Source organism: Lynx canadensis, chromosome A2 (assembly GCF_007474595.2).
Source record: "Lynx canadensis isolate LIC74 chromosome A2, mLynCan4.pri.v2, whole genome shotgun sequence".
Taxonomy (NCBI): Eukaryota; Metazoa; Chordata; class Mammalia; order Carnivora; family Felidae; genus Lynx; species Lynx canadensis.
In genome coordinates, this window is record NC_044304.2 from 161,410,291 (window position 1) to 161,430,804 (window position 20,514).

General features: G+C 41.8%; 1 protein-coding gene across 1 annotated transcript in view; it reads right to left on the minus strand.

Moving 5' to 3' along the window:
• EZH2 (enhancer of zeste 2 polycomb repressive complex 2 subunit) overlaps positions 1-16,384 on the minus strand; it is a 42,107-nt gene extending 25,723 nt beyond the window's left edge. Inside the window, 4 exon segments of the mRNA XM_030308687.2 lie at positions 340-456; positions 14,225-14,326; positions 14,854-14,977; positions 15,814-16,384. Coding sequence (XP_030164547.1) covers positions 340-456; positions 14,225-14,326; positions 14,854-14,970 — 336 coding nt within the window. The 5' untranslated portion in view covers positions 14,971-14,977; positions 15,814-16,384.
• Between the last annotated feature and the right edge of the window lie 4,130 nt (positions 16,385-20,514).

Here is a 20,514-nt window from a genome sequence, read left to right on the forward strand (position 1 = left end):
TAACAAAACCTCAAAATCATACTGAAATTACAGAATACTGCCCGACCTTCCCAAGGTAAGAACTATAAGCGTCCATCTTTTAACCGTTTTTAATCCCAGGTATGATTTCTCCTTAACACTTTTCCTTTGGAGAATATTTTAACTAGAAAAGACTAGAAAAACCACAACACCGTGAAGGCTTAAAATATATCTATCCATTAAAAAACACAAAGTGTTCTCATTTCGATAACTTTTTTTTTTTTTTTTACTTATTATCATTCTTGATTCACCTCGACAAGAAAATTGTTTTATTGAAAATAAATGATTATCAAATAAGCAGATGATACATGATTTACATACCATAAAATTCTGCTGTAGGGGAGACCAAGAATACATTATGGGTACTGAAGCGACTGCATTCAGAGTCTTTAATGGGATGATTTGCGTTGGAAAATCCAAGTCACTGGTCACTGAACACTAGAACAGAGAAAATAAAATTGACTCATAAGAATAAAAGGACAGCCTTAAACTGCAGCCATATTCTAAAGAGACACTGCCCACTTAAATCATTTTGAAAAGGAAATTCCTTTACCTAAGACAACAAAGTTCCTAAAACCATGAAGGATTCCCTCCTTTTTACTCTTTTACTTAGGGTGACAAAATGCTTCAGATTTTGCAAATTTCCAAAAGCCTCCAACCCTTCCCATACTTACCAACATCAATCAGAATCAAAAACTGTATTTGTTAGCCTCAGGTCAGCTGCTCCTTGCTTTCACTATAAATTTCCTAGCTTGATGCTTAGTTTCTTTTCCATCTCAACCACATGGAATAATAACATATAACACCAATATGTCTCTTAAAAATCTCACTTAATAAGAATATGGAAACTGTTAGGTTCACCTTTCTTATTTTTATCTTCCCTTAAAAACGAAAACAAAAACAAAAACAAAACCCCAAGCATCATTTGCTGATACTACCGGACGGAAAACAAATACGAAGGGTAAGAACAGATCTGAATTTCGATCACAACAAAACAGAGTGCTATCAATCCTGCAAAAGTATAATCTCGACATTAATAATAACAGCTAATATTATCAGGCACTTTCTACGTGTGAGGCACTATTTTAAACACATCACATGTCTTATCATATTCTGTCCTCAATACAACACTGTAAGATGGGGACTAATTCTTAGCCCCCATTTTACAGGTGAGAAAAGTCAGGTAAAAATAAGGTAAGCCATACGTTAACTAGATAGGGCTGGAATTTAAACCCAGAAAGAGAGTCTGACTCTGGAGCCTCTGCTCTCTTCCCCACTACACATACTGCCACGATACCATATCTCTATAACGTGTAAGTGCATATACTCTCTTGAAATACCGTATTTCATCCAACCTACGATGACATCAATTTCAAGGCATTCCATTACTTTCTGTATCACTAAGAAAATAATGTTGCCAGTTAAACTGTAACATAATGCTTTCTTATCACAGCAATTCTAAGATGCATTCCAGTTTCAGATGTTAAAATGTTCAAAATTTTGCATCTTTGATTCTATGAAATACGGTAAAAATCTGTGCCCAACTAACCACAGCACCTTCTATCCTGTCTAGGAATCCACCTTTTCTTAAGGAGCACCATTACCCAATTATCAGGCTTCCAAGAACCTTCTCAAAAATACCCTTGGACATCTATTTGTGATCTACAATCAGTGAAAATCGAGTAAAAAGAAGTAGTAAGCAAAACGGAAAATCCTATGTATACACACATTAAATGTTTCATTTCTATTTGAGAGGTGTTAAAAATAGCAGGGCTAGATTTGGTGAAATCACAGTGAAATCTCTGGCGCACAGGCCACACCTGGCCCTCAGCATCTCGTCAGGCCAGGGGGATAATGGTGCAATGGTCGGTCACAGTCACTGCAGCACAATAGTTCCTTCCTGGTGGAAGCCGGTTTAGAGATCAGAGTAGTTAGACAGAACTGTGACAGTGATTAATCCATTAATTTGCTTTCCAAACGGCAAAGACAAAGATTGTAACACTAGAAAGCTCACTGCTCAAGTAAATGAGAAGGTAGGGAACAGTTCACTAAAACTCCAGAGCCACAATCTTCTCCTGTTCCGCACTTTGGCCTCTGATACAATTCTTCATCCATCCGTCCAATAATCCAATAATATTAGCAGTTAACATTTATTGAGCACGTACTATGTTGCAGGCACTGTGCTAAGTGCTTTATATATATCTTAACCACTCCTCGTGTCAGCCTTTAGCATCGCCACCTCACAAACGAGGAGACTGAGGTTCAGAGAAGTTCAGTAACTTGCCTAGTCAGAAAGGTAGTAAGTTACCAAGCCGGGAAGGAAGCCGAAATCTGCCTCCGACACCCAAGAGCTTCCTGGCTGTGCGAGGCTCCCGCCGTGGAGCGGCTCCCGGGGTCAACGAACAAGCACAACTGTGCACTGGGCGCCACACGGGAGGGGCGCCTCTTCCCCCAGGCCCTTCTCTTATTCCTGGTACTACCAAGGCGCCTCTCTTCCTCCTACCTAACTGGGTAAGCTTTGGGGCAAGGAGTGGTTATAATTACTGAATCAAGTACGATACACTGTCCAGTGATCTGAAGTGCACAGTAACTGTAATTTCTTACCAAAAAAAATTAGAGTTTTGAGGTTTTGTTTTACACCTGGGGGAAGTAAATTAACACTGTGACTTTAACTCTCAAGATTAGCCTCCTTTAAAGCTCAGGGGGTGAGGGAGAGCGTGCTGCCTCTCCAACTCTCATGTATCCACCTGCGTTACTCAGCGTCTGAACCCAAGGTCATACTTAAGGTCAGACGACTTAATATTCAATTCTACTACTAGACAGGAGGGACGCTGGCTCTGCCTCATCTGTTTGCTCTAAGGATGCAGAAAATACTCTGAATCTACTGAATGAGGTCCGCTGACGTTTCCCCCTGAACAGAAAGAACTTCGAGAAGCACAAAAGATGGCAAAGGCTGTGGCACTTAGGACCACCTCCAACCCCACGACGCTGTCATACCATGACCCCGTCACCTTAATCCTGTGCCCTACAGTCACCAAGGGGCCAGAAATCAGCTCTCTGAGAGCAAAAGCAGCTGAGACAGTGTGGTTTTTACCTCTCTGTCTCGCAATGATACTCAGCACAGTGTCTCAAAAAAGAGTAGGCACTCAAAAAATGTTTCTGAATGAGCAGACTGCATTTGCTAATTTTGCCTAATGGAGATTCACTCCAATTTCCCTTTAAAGCTAAGGGAGCACCTCCTTAGAAAACTGAAGACCTATACCCACACCTCATGATCTATGTAGTTATGTCTAGAAACCGATCCCATTCCTTAACTATTAACCTTAACTAATAACCATATTCCTTTCATTTATGAAGTAATATTCAAATGCAAAAGCATTTGTTGGTAAAACAAGTTTGGGAATTCTTATTTATTGACTTAACAGAAAAATTACTCAAAAAATTCCAGTTACTTACCAGTAACTTTTTTTTCTTTGAAAATGTATCATCCTTGACAGTTTATGTAATTAAGTCTCATATCACTCAGAATACTGAAAAGGATTTTGACCTCATGGGTCTCCAAAGCATTTTACCTGATCACAGTCAAGGGTCCTGGACTCAGGAACTCACTAGGAGACCTACACATCAACAAATAAAGTTCTCCGATTCTAGTTCCTACTTGAGGATCACACAAGGAAGTTACTATAGATGATTCATCATCAATGGTAAGTAAAGAAGGAAAAAAAAAAAAAACTATTGGTTTATCAAGGATGCTACATTTTCAGAGAAACACAGCTTACTGGTAAGTAACTGGGTTCCTCTGAGGATGGATAGACTTACATCAACCAGCTGGTACAATAGGCGACTGTGTGGCTGGACCACTGGGAGCTGGAGAGGGAAGTCAAGCCAAAAATAGTAGTTGTAGGAGGACACAACCAAACTGAGACTCTTGGCAGAAGGCTGGTTCCAAGTAAAAACTGTGTTATGGAAAATCGTAGAGGGAAGAGCAGGTGAATGGCCTGCAGGGAAGGGAAAGAAATTAACACACCCTACTATGTGCCAAGCACTGTGCTAGAGACTTTACCAAAGTTAACTTCTTTAAAATTCACCACTACCCTATGAGGTCGGTATGACTCCCCATTTCACAGTGGGACATCCCAAAGGAAAATTGCCATGGCCATTTGGTCTCTGAACAATCTTTAACATCAGAAGGGTTAAGTCCAACTTCCGGATAGTAGGGGGAAAAAAATACAGTTAGCCAAGTTAAAAATATTCTTGGATACTGGTTGGTCCATTTAATTCATGCCAGAGACACAATGAACTGTTGATATCGTCTTTCCAAGTAAAAACAATAAGGAACCATCTCACACCTAAGGCGTAGGAAAGAAAGGGTCAACTGCCACCCAAACTAGAGAAAAGCCGAGGAGGATTTCTGACACTGCCTCTATTATTCTTCAAATCACAGCAGAGAAAAGATAACACACCCAAATTTTAAATTAGCCAGCCCTTCTGGTGAAAATGATAGCGTACACAATTTAATTTCAGACTGTTTTCATGCAAAGGAAGTCCTGAAGACAAAAACTGGAATGAGACAAATACCAAGTTTGGGTCAAGAGAAGTGAGAGAGAAGGGAGTCCCTAACCAGGTCTCGGGAGTGGATCAGGAGAAGGGGGGGGTCCAAGAGACGAGAGGCTCCAGCAGGACAGGGTCAGAAAGAAAAACCGGGAAGAAAAATTCCTGACCAGAGCCTGACACAGACGTATTTAGTATAAGGAGCAAATCGAGGGTGTTGGAGCTAAGAAATCAAAGAGTGGCTCATCCCAGGTCGTACAGTGCTTCCACTGTTCAGTATGTGATAGAGCCGGCCGACCGACTGGGGAAAGGACCTCTCTACCTGCAGCACAGGGGTCCTGTGGGAGTTCACTCGAGCATCACAGAAAGATCCTTTGAGGGCCAGTTCCTATGCTTCTTAGAAAAACACAACACACAACACACACACACACACACACACACCACAAATGCATTTAACACAGAACACAGAACATTTGGAATGCAACTTCAGGAAATTTCAACTCTTAAAACTCTCCCCTGCATCCTAATTTCAAAAGCCTGATTCTGAATGAAAGCAACCATAAAAATACCACCTCGTTAATCCTATTAAAACCCAATGCACAGGGAAAACCCAATGCAGTCTGGGGCCAGAAGGGGGCTACCGTAAATCATTCCTCATAATCTGCAGTTTTGCTACAAACTCCAGTTTTGCTAATGTAACTGGAAATCAGAAATTGAACAAGTCAATACATAAGTTTTTAAAACTACAAACACACACAAAAGGCACAGAAGCAGGTAACTAGAGCCATGCAAACTCAAATACCTAACTCAAGAACAGTCCTATGAGCAAGAAATATCATTTGTCACTGAAAAAATAAAAACAAGCAAAAACTAAGAAATGGAAGACAGAGGTTTATTTAAGTCCCTGGTTTCCATAAGCCGTGGCACCACGATCATTCTGAAGCCTTGCTTCCAGGAGCAGACGTGAGGCTGAACAAGTCAGGGCACCAGAGGCCCGAGTTACGCTGGAGACACCAGACCCGCACTAGGCCGTGGTCTCTGAGGAGAGGCACTAAGTCCTGGCTCAGGTGGAGATCTGCTCTGGGGACCACCACTCGGGTAGGCCAATTCGGTTGATCTTTGCAGGAAAGACTTGTGACTGCTCCTTTACTGTCCACTGACTACTCAGTTAAGTAGTGTTGGTTGAAACAACTAGAAAAGCTAAAAGAGAAAAATATTAAAAACCAAATCCCCACTCATTTTTCATACCAAAGGAAATTCCTAACAGGTTAAGTATCAAAATATACAAGTGAGGGGCATGTGGCTGGCTCAGTCGGTGGAGCATGTGACTCTTGACCTTGGGGTTGTGAGTTCTAGCCCCATGGTGGATACAGAGATTGCTTAAAACTAAAATCTTTAGGGGCACCTGGGTGGCTCAGGTGGTTGAGCGTCCAACTCTTGATTTCAGCTCAGGTCGTGATCTCATGCAAGATCGAGCCCAGCGTCAGGCTCTACACTGATATCACATAGCCTGCTTGGGACTCTCTCTCTCCCTCTCTGCCCACCCCCCACCCCCCGCCGACACACACATGCACCCACACTCTCTCTCTCTCTACAATAAATAAATTTTTAAAAATATAAAATAAAACAAAATCTTTAGGGACACTGGGTGCCTCAGTCAGTTAAGCCTCTGACTTCAGCTCAGGTCATGATCTCACAGTTTGTGAGTTCGAGCCCGGCATCCAGCTCTGTACTGACAGTATAGAGCCCGCCTGCAATGGTCTCTCTCCCTCTCTCTCTCCACCCCTTCCCACTCTCTCTCTCTCAAAATAAACTTTAAAAAAATTTTTTTTAAATAAAATATAAACATGAAAACTAGAGAGGTAATTTATAATCTTTACTTTCTAAGCCTTTAGAAACACAGAAATCGAAAGAAATTCTAATTTGACTACGTAAATGTTTAAAACTTCTATAAACCGGTATTTGCCTAATAGTATGAATAAAGAATTTCTTCTTCTCCCTATAAGGTACATCCTACTATTTTGAAATTCTAAATATGCCCAGTCATCTTTTAAAATGTTGGACAGTCTTGGGGTGCCTGGGTGGCTCAGTTGGTTGAGCATCCAACCCTTGATTTCAGCTCAAGTCATGATCCGGGGTGGTGGGACTGAGCCCTGAGTCAGGCTCTGCACTGAGCACGGAGCCTCCTTGGGATTCTCTCTCTCCCTCTGCCCTCTCCCCCTCTCAGGCTTGCCCTGTCTAAAATTTAAAAAGGGAGCGCCTGGGTGGCTCAGTCAGTGAAGCGTACAACTCTTGATTTTGGCTCAGGTCGGGTTCATTGCTGAAGGGTGGAGCCTACTTGGGATTCTCTGGTTCTCTGCCCCTCCCCACCTCACGCGCAAGCTCTCAACACATGTGCGTGTGCGCTCTCTCTCAAAATAAACTTTAAAAATTTTTTAAAAATAAAAATTGAAAGTGACATTTGCCCACATCTGAGAAAAATTAAAATAACTAAAGCTTTGGGGTGCCTGGGTGGCTCAGTCGTTTTAAGCATCCAACTTTGATTTCAGCTCAGGTCATGATCTCATGGTTGAGGAGTTCAAGCCCCACATCAGGCTCTCTGCTGCCAGTGCAGAGCCTGCTTCGGATCCTCTGTCCCCCCTCTCTCTGCCCCTCCCTGCTCACACTTTCTCTCTCTCTCCCTCTCAAAATAAACATTTTAAACGTTTTTTAATTAAAAAAAAAATAAAACTTTCATGAACCAAAATACACCAGGAATAACATCAAAATGGGAAGAAGGGAGTGGGAATCTGCAAAACATGATAAATAACTGAATATTTAACAATATACAAAAGTCCTTAAAAATCCTAAGAAACGTCCCAAATTAATTTAATAGATCCAACACCCTAGCAGTCACTTCAGAGAAGAAATATAAACAGACAATAGAAACTCAGCCTCACTGAATGAGTAAAGAAAAGCAAGCAAACTGTAATAACGTCTTACCTATCACACTGACAAAGATCCAAAAGACTGGTATATTAGCGTTGGGAACAGAGAGGAAGAAGAGACACTACCATCAACAGCTGGGAAGGTGAAGACGGAAAATCTTTTGGGGAAACAATGTGGTAATATCTATAAAAATTTAAATACGCAGGGTGCCTAGGTGGCTCAGCCGGTTGAGTGTCCCAACTCTTGATTGGCTCAGGCCATGATCCGAGGGTTGTGGGATTGAGCCCAGCTTTGGGCTCCGCACTGAAAATGGAGCCTGCTTGAGATTCTCTCTCTCCTACCTCTGCCCTTCTCCCCGCCTTGCATTCTAAAATAAAAAAAAAAAAATTTAACTTAATGCATATCCTCTTGACTGAGTAATTCTTTCTAGGAACTTCTACAAAATTACTCAATGATACAAAGATGTACAATGAAGGGTATTCGCTAAAATACTAATTGCAAAAATAAAAACTAAAAAATAAATGTTTATCAATTAAGAATAGGGCAGGGAGCCTGTGTGGTCAGTGAGTTGAGCCTCAAGTCAGGCTCTGTGCCAAACCTGAAGCCTGCTTGGGATCTCTTTCTCTCTCTGCCCCTCCCTGCTCCCACTCTCCCTCTCTTTCAAAACTAATAAACCTTCAAAAAAAAAAAAGAATAGGGCAATAAATGATGTTATATCCAGTCATCAAACACTGAACACTGCATTCTTAGAGAATGAGGACCTGGACAGAGGATTTAAAGTGACAGCCCAAATGTGGGGGTGGGAAGATGGGCAAAATGGGTGATGGGGGGAGAGATACAGGCTTCCAGTTATGGAAAAAGTCACAGGAATAGAAGGCACAACATAGGGAATATCGTCAATGATACTGGCTGACTGGCTGACGTCAATGATGATGGTGACAGATGGGGACTACACTTGTAGTGACCACAGCATGAGGTATAGAGAAGATAAATCACAGGTTATACACCTGAAACTAATGTAACCATATCAACTTACTTTAAAACATAGTTTTTTTGTTTCAGTGATGGCCCAAATTGGCAGGCACATTTTATCTGGCCAGTAACCCTTTTATTTTTTAAGTAAGCTCCACACCCAACCTGGAGCTTGAACTCAGGACCCTGATATTAAGATCCTGGTTCAGACTGACTGGCCAGCCAGCATCCCTGGCCAGAAACCTCTTAAAATAGTGTATTATTTATATATGACAATTATTTATACAAAATTCATAATTTTTGTATATGATATAATATATTTCATTATTAACATGTTCATATATAGAGAACGAGATCAGAAAAAATCAAACACCGGGTTGTGCTACAGAAACTTTTGCCGTCTGTTTTATATATTATTTCCGTGTTTCTCTGAATTTTCAAGAGTCATTTTGCAATGGCCTTTTTTGAGAGACACAATGAAGTTTCATTAACCCAACAGATTCATGTGACCTGGTATAAAGCTGCCTCAATCGATATAGGTAGCTGAGAACTCTGCCCAACCCCCCCAAACGGTACTCAAGTGGTATTCTTTTATAAAATCTATTAAAAGAAGATAAAGCAGAATCCTAAGCAGTAAATTTCAGTCATCCATGTTATCCCAGAAGTTCAAGGTCTAATAAAATCTTATTTCTCTTATTTCTTCAGAGCAATAACAATTTTTAACAATGCAAGCTAGACAGCACTTCTTCTGGCTCAACTCGTTCTTTAAATGGCTGCACAAAATTTTCTTGTTTTTGGGAAAAGAACTGGTCTTTGTAGATCAACGATTTTTGGTCTTGATCTTTGTAGTCAACTAAAGGTGACAATGTATGTAAAATACCAACTATTTACACAATGTTCTAGCTGAAAACCAGCAAACTAAAAGCAACTTCTGGTTTATTCGTTGCACAAAATAACATTTGACATTTTTGAAAAACTCACTTTTCAAATAAGATAGAGAATCTTAAGTTTAAAAAAAACTCATACATCAAGTGTATGATATATATTTAATTACAGCATATTGATAATATAAACTCCGACATCTCAAGTAACCTTTTTTTTTAATGTCCTTTTGGAAAAGCATTATAAAACCCATTAGTTTCCTTTCAAAAAAATAATAAATAAAAGGAAAGCCTCCTTTATGGTCACTTCAGAAAATGCTCCATCTATTTCAGCCTAAAGAAATCCAGAAAGTATGGAAACCAATTTGACAATAAACTTCATATATTGGAAAAAAAAAAAAAAAAGAAGAAAAGAAAAGAAATCCAGAAAGCAAAGCTGAAATGATGTGAGAAGTTAATATGGTGGGAAGGACTGGCAGAGTTAAGGAAGACAGAACTGAACTCTCCAAATAAACACCACCACCGCACTCAAGAGAGGCAAAAGCAGCAGAAAGCGACTTAGAAACCAGTTCCTTGAGGCAACAAGAAAGGATGGCTATGTTCAGACTGACAGCCATCCATTTATTTCTAAGACATGAGAAAAATGACCCAGCTCGCTACCATATTTGCTCAAATGGCTGAGAACCTAGACCTCCTGGTTCCACAATCTCCATTTACAAAGGAAAGAAAGCACGTTACTGTATTTAAAGTTGACGGTGTACTGAAGAGGGCTAAATTATGTACTAGGTACACTAGCATATCTTTGTAAACAGTAACTAAATTTCTATTTACAATTAACGGAGGAAAGTGCATTATGATCAATAAATAATGCAATCACGTGTTTATGTCTAAAGAGACCACGTTTTTGTCTCCTTCAATAAAAACAGCAAGTCCAAACTGCAAACTATAAAAGAACGTACACTGTTATTTTGATAGAAGCCTCTTCCCCCTCCAAAAAATAATCTGTAAACATTAAATGTTACGTGATGAACTCATAATCATTTCAAATATTACTAGGAAAATCAAATTGTTAAATTGTTAAAATTGTTTAACTCTTCGGGCACCTGGCACCTGGCTAGCTGGGTTGAGCGGCTGACTTTGGATCAGGTCATGAGCTCGCAGTTCGTGAGTTCAAGCCCCGCATATGCTCGCTGCTGTCAGCGCAGAGACAGCTTCAGATCCTCCGTCCCCCTCTGTCTGCCCTGCCCCCGCTGGCGCTCTCAGAAATAAAAAAAATGTTAAAAATTTTTAACTCTTCACAAATGAGACTATGATGTCTTTCTAATGATGCTGCTTGTGTCAGACATCCTGAAGTAGCTCCACATTTAAATTGACATACAAAATTCTCGCCATTTTCATCAGTAAACATGACACAAAATTCTTACAAGAACATTAAATTCTCCTGAGAATCTGGAAATGCATATTGGCGGGCTATTTTTAAATTACTAAACCAATCCTACCACTTGGCCAGAAGACACGTCATTTGCGCAAGCCTCTTTCAGTCATAATACACACAGATGATAAAAATCTCAACATGAACAATCGATGAAGTAAAGCGCCCTCTGGTTTTTAGCAAGAAATGGACAAATGTTCAAAAGAAATGCACTATAAGAACTACAAGAGTAGCTCCTAAACCAGTTTCTTCATGAAAACTGGAAAACAGACACGACAAAGATCAGGACTACCGACGCGAAGGCTTACAGGAGATCAAGTTTTTTGACTGAGAAGACAAACTAATGAAAGTCACCTATACAAGCAACTGATTGTATAAACAGCCACATATTACATCGGTAAGGTGCACAACCCTTGGTGTGTATTTCTCTTAGTGACATTTTTCAAATGAAAGCTCCTTCAAAAGATTAACTGAAGGGCAAAGGAGATCAATGTCAAACATACAGCCACTGTCTTCAAGAAGTCAGAACTACTTTTAAAAAAAACTAGGGGCGCCTCCTGTGCCAACGTTCGACGGGCACTTCCGCACAGGCTCTATAACCTCGACGCCGGAAAGTGAGCGGCCGCAAGCGCCTTCGGGACACACGCTAAGAAAACGGCACATGGAAGATGTGGCCTCTAAGTGCAACTGCAGAGCCCCTTGATCTGAAGTCGGCGCCGAGGGCGGTCACCCCATCGGGTCACAGCAGCCTGTGTCAGACGGTCTCCGCTAAATTAACCCAGACAAAAACCTGTCGTTTTAAAACTGAACACATCTACTTTACAAACACAGAAGGGACTGAAGTCTAAGACTTGAGTGAAAAACTGAAAATTGTCATTGAATGGTGTTCAGGCCACAAAAGATTTCAACTGAAGACGCAGCACTACGCAGCACTTGCAAAGGATCAGCTTATAAAATAAGCAGCTAATTAAAACAATGTTATCAGCACTTCCCAATGTTGAAGGCCACAGACGTCAGGTGTTTGGAGCAACATTGCAGTCTGAACTTCTGCCAAGCCTACTACTAGGAAAGTCTTTGCAAAACACTACCTCTTATTTCTCCTCCTGCTTCTGACCTACTTCGGACTCCCAACTTTTAAAGCATATAAAAGAAATTGACGTACAGCTGGGAATGCTCAAACCGAAGAAAGATAAACACGGATATACTCTCATCTTAAAAGTAAGGAGATCAGACAGAGATCATTAAAGTCCTTTTCAGTCCTAAAATTTTATTATTTTTATTGTGAGAACGCCAAAAAGCTTATCACAAACCGAATAAACGTTCAGCTTCCAAATGTCAGTGATGATGGTTTTAAAGGGGAAGTAAAATGAATCATTTGAAGCAGAATCAGCTCTCAAGAGTAGCTCGAAAACTAACAGATTTGACCGGGTCAGAGTTCCAGGCAACAAAACAGAGTTCCTGAGGCTGGGGGTGATTTTCCTCCTTTCCCATCATCCTATTTTGTGAAAATGGTTTTTCCTCAACCTGCATGGGGCACTAAGTTTAGAAAGAATTTTGTTCTATTAAAATGCTAACTTCTTCTACAATTTCTCATATAAACTCACATTAAAAAGTTAGATATCTTTACACTCAATAATTTATCTCCATTTGACAAAATTAAAAGCAAAATTCAATCAGTAAGTATTCATTTGAATAATCTGTACTTAAGGTTACATCATGAACATTCAACTTGGACATAAACAGCGAACTTGACTCCTTTTTTAACGTGTCTGAGCAAAGTGTACTCTTCTAGGCCCACATCAGATCATTAGAGCAAGCAAACTGACTGAAGTCTTCCAAGGCTCAGTGTCCTCATGGGGTGGGGGGGTGGGGAGCATAAGATGACCATCACAAACATTAAATGAGGTTCACGTGTGCAGAGTACCCAGCACTGGGTCAGAAATCATTACTGCCATCAACTTTTACTTATAAATAAAAGCTGGACTTTTGGTAGCATTTTGAGATTTGCAATGGGTGGCAAAAAGCATGTACTCCGTGTGTCTACTTCCTCCTCCAGATTTCTAAGATCTATTCCTCTGGGGAGAAGGAACAAGGTTTCCTTTTCCTTTACCTCAAAGTTTCCAAAAGGTCACCAGACAAAACTTTCACATAATTACTTAGAAGCCCCATCCTTATTCCTTTTGAGAACATTCTGACTAGCATAGAAACGAATTCCTTTCACCCTTAATATATGAATAGAAGTCATTTACCCCTAACACACGGGCCCTGACCTATCCCAGATGGTGCGGAAGGTGTTAGCAGCATATGATATTTATCTACACAACTGCGAGCCCAGGCTTTAAAGAGGAGTCACCTGGCAAAATGAATAAATGACTAAGAATCATTCCAAGTCATGTGTCACCACCGAGACCACCACACCATGACCCAGTCACTAGGACTGGGCTACTGTGACAGCACCGACAAGTTGCTCTGAAGCCAGTGTGTCACAATCTCAACAGGTCTCACGCGGTAGCAAATTCTTGTTTATTACAGTATTTCATAAATATCATAACCTCACTGAACAGAGCCCACTGTCTAGATGCTTTTTCCATGTCTAGACATTCAGATAAACAATTACCCACTGCACGGTGTAACTTAATAAACTCCAAAGCGCTTTCTTCCTTCTTTCTGTTTTGATGCCCTTTCAAATAGCATTCCACCTCCTATGCCATCTTCTCCTATATAAACAGGTACTTAAACCAAATGCTTTGCATAAAACCCTACTGACTGGGTTCTACAGTTTTTAAGCTTCTGCCATTTTCTTCTCATTTTGCTGCCACTGTGTCTCATGTGTCATTTAATTATAAAATCTGCCATACGTTTATTACCTTCTTTTGAAAATAGGATTAAGATCTACTTTCTTCATTTAGAAATGCTATATAAAAGGACTTCTGATCTCTCAACACTGAATTTAAAATTCTTAGAGAGCCTTAGAATTTGAACAAAATGTTCCAATAACAAAACTTTCTTAGTGCGTGAATATGCATGAAAAGGAAACATTTCTTGTAGCATGGCTAATTCACACTAAGGGGCAGAAAAAAGATAACTACGAGTCAGAAAGCCTTGCTCTAAATAGTGATCTGATGAGGACATTAAAGAGTATTTAGTTTAAAAACTTTTTAAAATCCACAATCCTATAAAAATCTACGAATCTACCTGGTAACAGTGAAATATATTCTAAACGCTACAGCTCTCTTACAGGAGTAGCTCGTAGTGTTACCTAAGGCAGCCACCAACAGTTAGTTGCACATTAAAAAGAAAGCAGTGAACAGATGGACTTCCAGAAGTGAGTGACTTCCTATCAATAACCAGCCAACATTCCAACAGCAAAAACCAGAATGCACTGATAATCACTCCAGTGCGTGAGTTAACCAACCTCCCTGGTCCCGCGCAATGAGCTCACAGAAGTCAGGATGTGGACAGGCTGTATCCTTCGCTGTTTCCATTCTTGGTTTAAGATTTCCGTTCTTTCCAAAATTTTCTGACGATTGGAACTAAACATACTCTTTAAAAAAATGGAGGAGGAGAAGAAATTGTTCATTGTTAGAAAATTGGTAGTTATCTCCAAAGCAGGTTAAAATCTAGTGATTTCTCAAAAATATCAGGAGCATTCCTGCAAACACATATAGATTTTACACTAAACTGTAGTTTCCCCACATTCGAGTAACACAAACACACCACACCTATTATTTTGTCAACATGATATAAAACGAAGTCACAATGACTTTAGAAACAAAACCATGAAACACATTCCTTTGTATGGGGGTCCAAGTCTACACAATGCAAACAATAATAAAAAAAGACGTGATCTAAGCATGAACAGCCCTTATTACAGCTTTCCATTCACTTACGGTGCCTGTAACAATCTTATGCTAATTAAGACATCAAGCCCTGGCCAAGCCTTCGGTTATCTTTACTATAAACATGACCTTGGCTGAAAATGGACCCTTTGCAAATTGAAACTTCTCTTTGGGGGGCGGGGAGGGGGAACGACCCTAACCGTAGGTGCACTGCACAAAAGATAAACTGTACCTTAACTTCGTCAGCCCGCCTGAACCTCTTGAGCTGCCGCAGCCGCATGTACTCTGATTTTACACGCTTGCGCCAACAAACCGGTCCCTTCTCAGATTTCTTCCCAGTCTGGCCCATGATTATTCTAAAAGCAATGGTTTCATATTAAATCACTAATCTAACCCCTGAACATGATCACTTGCGTTTCAATCCCCAGCAAACTAACAAACAAAGTAAATAATACATGACACTGTTGATACTTCCAAGAAGGGGGGGGTGCTCATTCGTTCTGTAGGGTTAAATGTAAAACATTTCATTCAAAGTTTAAACGTTTCTTAATCAACTTTTAAGAGGCGTTTTGAGTTACAAAGGTTCTCTACTCCCAAAGGACAACCGTCTTACAGAAACGTGATCGACCCCATTACGGAAATAACTCTATTACAGAAATACTCGAACAAGCTGGGTTTTAGTCTATAGACTTCTGGAGCAAAAAAACAGACACATACTTTAAGTTTTTGATCATTAAATTAGCAGCTACAGGCATAAATGAAGAATGTAACTGAAAAAGGGAAATCTGAAACAGCAAAATATACACACAGCACTCACAGTAGGAAGTACACAGTACATCGTCTGGTGCAAACTCAAGCATTCTCCCCGCACACTTTTAATTAACCAGGCTTCTCACCTTCAGCACAGGGAGAAAAGTCTGTACTTTTGCCCCCTGTGCCACCTCTACTCACACGAGGGATGTCCCGGCCAGCAAACAAAAAATGCAGCAAATGCCGAGTAAATTCTTCCACCTTATCTGTAGTTGCGGGCTCTAGGAAGCAATTAGTTTGCATGTGGGGACAACCATCATTCCCCAGATGCCGAAGTCGTAACACAGAGTCCCCATTTTAAGTCTAAACCAGAACATCTGCTTCTCAAAGTATTAAAATCAAACTTGTGAAAAAATTAAATATAAATAAATAGAAATCATACTTGCTATCTTCAAAGATTAGGACAGTTCCTCTGTCAGATGGTGCAAGGTGCAAGCCGTAACACGAAGGACGTTTGCTTTAGTTTATCTAAGAGCAAAGGGAAAAGCACAGAATAAATAAAAGGGGAGAGGGAGACTGACATTTTGCAAAGAGCAGCAGACCAGCAGAGAGGAGGTTGGGGGGCTGCAACACGGTCTGGGCACAGAGGTGAGGGCAGCTTCTGAGACCACACTGGTGAGGAGAGAAAAGGAACAAGAACTGCTGAAAACTCGGGAAGACTGAAGTATAGGAGGGGATGATGCCCCGGATTGAGCAACTGACAACTGAGCAGGGCTTCACTTCCCCGTCGGAGAAAGCCCTCGGGCAAAGAGAAGCGCCTAAGGAGACAAGATCTGCAGGAAGGCAGGGAGCCCAAAGGTCAGCGGGTAACTTTCTGTCAGAAGAGTCACCCACCGATGACAAAGAAAGCAGATGTGTGGATTTCTCAGGCTGAAAGAGCGGCAAGACAAGCGCGTGATAGACTAGATAGGCCAGACCGAGACTACACAAAGACACAGAACTTGCCCTTAGGGAACTTAGGTCCCACCCAACAAGGCTGAAAAGAAGAAAACACACTGAGACTTACAGGAAAAAGCGGGGGGGGGGGGGGGGGGGGGGGGGGGGGGGAAGGGGCAACAAAGGTGACAACTCAACCTTCAAAGTTGGGCTGGATTTCAAAAGGCCAAAAGAAATCGGAAGGGACCCTAAGGTATGAGCAGAGGACAGCTAGATACGGGACTCTGAAGGCGGGCAGGCCAGCGGGCAGGCCCCATGAGCAAAGACGGTCACCAAACTAGCTGAGGACCCCGTATTACAGCACCGAGGGAATGAGGAGAATAAACAGGCTTCAGAACTTGAGAGAAGTCAGCTGGAGGCAGGCCACAGAGATAAACGTGAAAAGGATAGTGTGACCTCACCTTTGGGCTGGGGCTGCTGACGTAGAGCAAAGATAACAGCCCTAACCCCGAGAAGACTGAACTCAGGAGGGCGACCCCATCTTTGATGGCAAAGCACACAGTGTGGAAGACAGAAAGCTTGCTGAGGGCAGAGCGAAAGACACCAAAGGCAGGAAGAAACTGGGGGCTTTATTTGAGAAATAAACTTGGTGGCAATCGTCTGCTTTCCTATCTGCCAGTTAACAGATGAGCTCAGGTAACTCGGTGCAAATCCTTTTCAGACTTACGGCACTTCAAAGGCTAGGAATAGAAGGGAAAGCCATCAGCTAAAAGGGATTATCTGCTTTCATTAGCTCATATAACTCATCACAACTACCCCCATCTGCTGCCTTGACAAACTCTTGGTCCTTGGAGGTAGCACCCCTGCACCTGAGGAAAGTTCCAGCAGAACATGGCACTTCTGATGTGAAGACAGGGACTACCACAGTTCATTTTTTTAAGGTACACATTTTAGTGCTGGTGAAGGGGCATCATTCCATCAATCACCATTTCCTGTTTTCAGCCGAGAATCCTCCTGTTGAATAGTCTGGAATCCCTTCCATGGCATTTCTACCATTAGTAACTTTATCTCTGATAAAGTATGTCACAATAAAACAGCCTCTCTGACCAAAGGTATAAATGTACAAGTTGCAAGATCAACAAGAGAACATTTCAAAATCGATTATGGAACCAACCTCTCTGTAAGACAGCATGTATGGATAAATTTCCACGTTTATAAATTTCACACAACTCCTCCAAATAAAGAAGTACATCAGTGAAGGCTTTAAGCTACCGGATGGTCTGGTACATACGCCCAATAGAGAAGAAATAGGTAAAATTATGGTAATTCACTTACAGGAGATTATCCAAATACAAGGATCACGACCTCTGAATAACAATCTAAGAAACAAATCTAAAAATGTTTGGACTGTTTGAAAGCACAGGGATAAACAGGCTGGTCCACTAAAAAGTTAATAAAATTAAGGCACCATTTATAAGAACGTTTATATAAAAATAAACCCTCTCCCACTATCACAGCATTTACAACATATTAAAATCCTATTTTCATGTTTTTCAATCCAACACATCCCCACTGTAAGTTCTTCAGTAGCAAGAACCATTTTTATTCATTTGTAAAATCGCAGAGCCTGGCTGTGTGCCTGGCAAGTACATTTTAAAACAAACGCAGACAACAGGTCTATTAACGCATGCTGACCGGGAACTGCTCAGAGTCCAGCTGTGCCCAGGTAGGAAAAGGGCAGGACTTTCCACGCAGGGGCACAGTTCCTGTGCCCCACTCCAGAGAAACCCCCAAGGAGATGAGTCTCAGAGACAATTAGGACCCTATGGTCCAGATGTCCCACCCATCAACAGGTCCGGAGCATACGACCAGGAGCTTCTGGAATTCTTTTTACTAAGGAAGTTGACGTGACCTTACAGATCTTTACCAAACTAAGGGTAACATCAGTACCTCACAGCTGGCCGCCAGCACCAAACACACGCAGAAAAACGGAGTAGTGAGCCTCCAGATGTCAGGCGGCCCTCACCCTTCCCAGCGAGTGGCAGCCTCGGATCAGATTTCCAACTGTTTTCCACCACAACCACGCCCAGCCAAATATTAAGCTACAGTTCCAAATATTCATACATCAGCAGAAAGAAACCTATGTGAAAATGACACGGCAGGGTGCCTGGGGGGCTAAGGCCGTTGAGCGTCCAACTTGACTTGGGCTCAGGTCACGACCTCTCGGTTCGTGGTTTTGAGCGAGTCAGGCGATGCACTCACAGCACGGAGCCTGCTTGACATTCTCTCTCTCTCTCCCTCTCTCTGCCCTTCCCCTGCTTGAGGGCCCTCTTTCTCTCTCAAAATAAACAAACTTGAAACTTTAAAAAATAAATGACATGGCACTAAATGGATGAGGATTTGCGAATACATACAATTTATGAATTTCTCACAGATCTGTTTAGTTCCATAGGTGAAATGGTACTATATGACTTTTATCCAGAATATGAATAGCTTCTCTCATTCAAAACAGAGAGTACAGCTGTGGTCACTAAAACAGGATTCTACCTATATGCAGTAAAACCAAAACAACAGGTATTCTTTAATTCAAAAGACAGACCCGATCATGGCAGGAGACCGTCGAAACCGTAATACAATGCAGCAAAACCTTACAGAATAGCCTACCTACTTATAGGTTAAATAAAATCAAGGAAAATTACATAGTCTCGAGGCTATTGTACGAATCAACCAAACCCCGATATTCGGAACACAAGCCCCGGCATCCAGCTGTCCCCCTAGAGCAGACGTGGCGCTGTTCTGCCACCCGGCATCAGCTCACTTGCTCCGGACCTTCCCAGCAGCCCACCGCTCCCGGCACACAGTCCGGACACGTGACCAGACCGGTCTGGTCACAGGGAAAATCTCAGGAGGCTCCCTCCCAAGCAGGGACAAGAATGCTCACTCCTCCACTGAGACTCGAACCTGGATGGACGCTACCAAACAACCCTGGAAGCAAACCCGCACGCTTGAAAAGAGCCTGCAAAAAATGGAGTCAGTAACGGCAAAGGAAGAGACACGCAAAGCCGCGACCTGGGCTCTCGTCACCTCACTGAGACCTGAACCAGGCGAGCTTTGCCGAACCAACTCCAGAACCTCAGTTACACGAGCCAAGAAATGCCCTCCTTTTTTGGGGGGTCGTAAACCAGTTCGGCTCGGGTTTTCCTGCCACGTGAGACAGAGGGGCCTGAGACACATTCTCGTGTGGAAGGTACGCGCACAACCCTGACCGAATTAACAGATGTGTTCTGGTGAGCATCTCCTCGCGGTCACGGTGAGGGCATCACCAGAGGGCCCAGTTACAACAGTGGGGCTCTGCTGCCCACCTGGTAAGGAGCCTCCTCCATCCTCTGGTCTGTACAGCTCCTGCGACATGCCAGGACACACGTCTCCACCTCTCTGGGGACAGGACACACAGCCCAAAGAACCAGCGTTCCTGTCCCCCGGGTCCAACCTGCGAGGGCCCTTTACTGAAGATGGTATCCCTGCCCCTCCCTCCTTACTCAGTCAAGGACAAGGAATTAAAAAAAAGAAGTTCCCTAGGCATTTTCTGTTCCCCCGATGCCTCTCTTTAAAGGTTCTTCATTCCTAAGTGATTTGCTGAATCAAGGCACTAGCCATGTAGTTAGTCTTGCCCGGTTCTGTTTCTACTTGTCTTAAGAAAACTAAATAATAAACTACATGTACTACTTATCCTCCCTAACTAAATTAATAGCACTAACTCGACTCTTTACGGACTACCAGACTCAATAATGTCAAATCCAAACCTAACAAAATTTAAATATGACGACGACAATATTCTTGATGTCCTTCCCTAACTAGAATGTCTTTTTACTTGAGTAAGAATGCCATAAAATTGCCCATTTTGAAAAACTGCCAGTCTTCAATAGTGCTTTTATGTTTAAAATGCTTTGAGGGCGGCTGTCTCATTAACAATTTCATTTATTTTATTTTTTTCCAAGTTAAACTCTCAGCCAACGTTGAGGCTTGAACTCACGACCCCAAGATCAAGAGCTGGCCAGGAGGCCCAATTTCATTTATTTTTCTAAGTTAAAAATCCACTGTTTTAATAAACTCAAATATAAGTTAACAGTAATTAAGATTTGCAGGTAAGAAGGAGACAGATACAAAGAGAATTTAGAGCGACATGTCGATGTTACTCTTGGTAAGA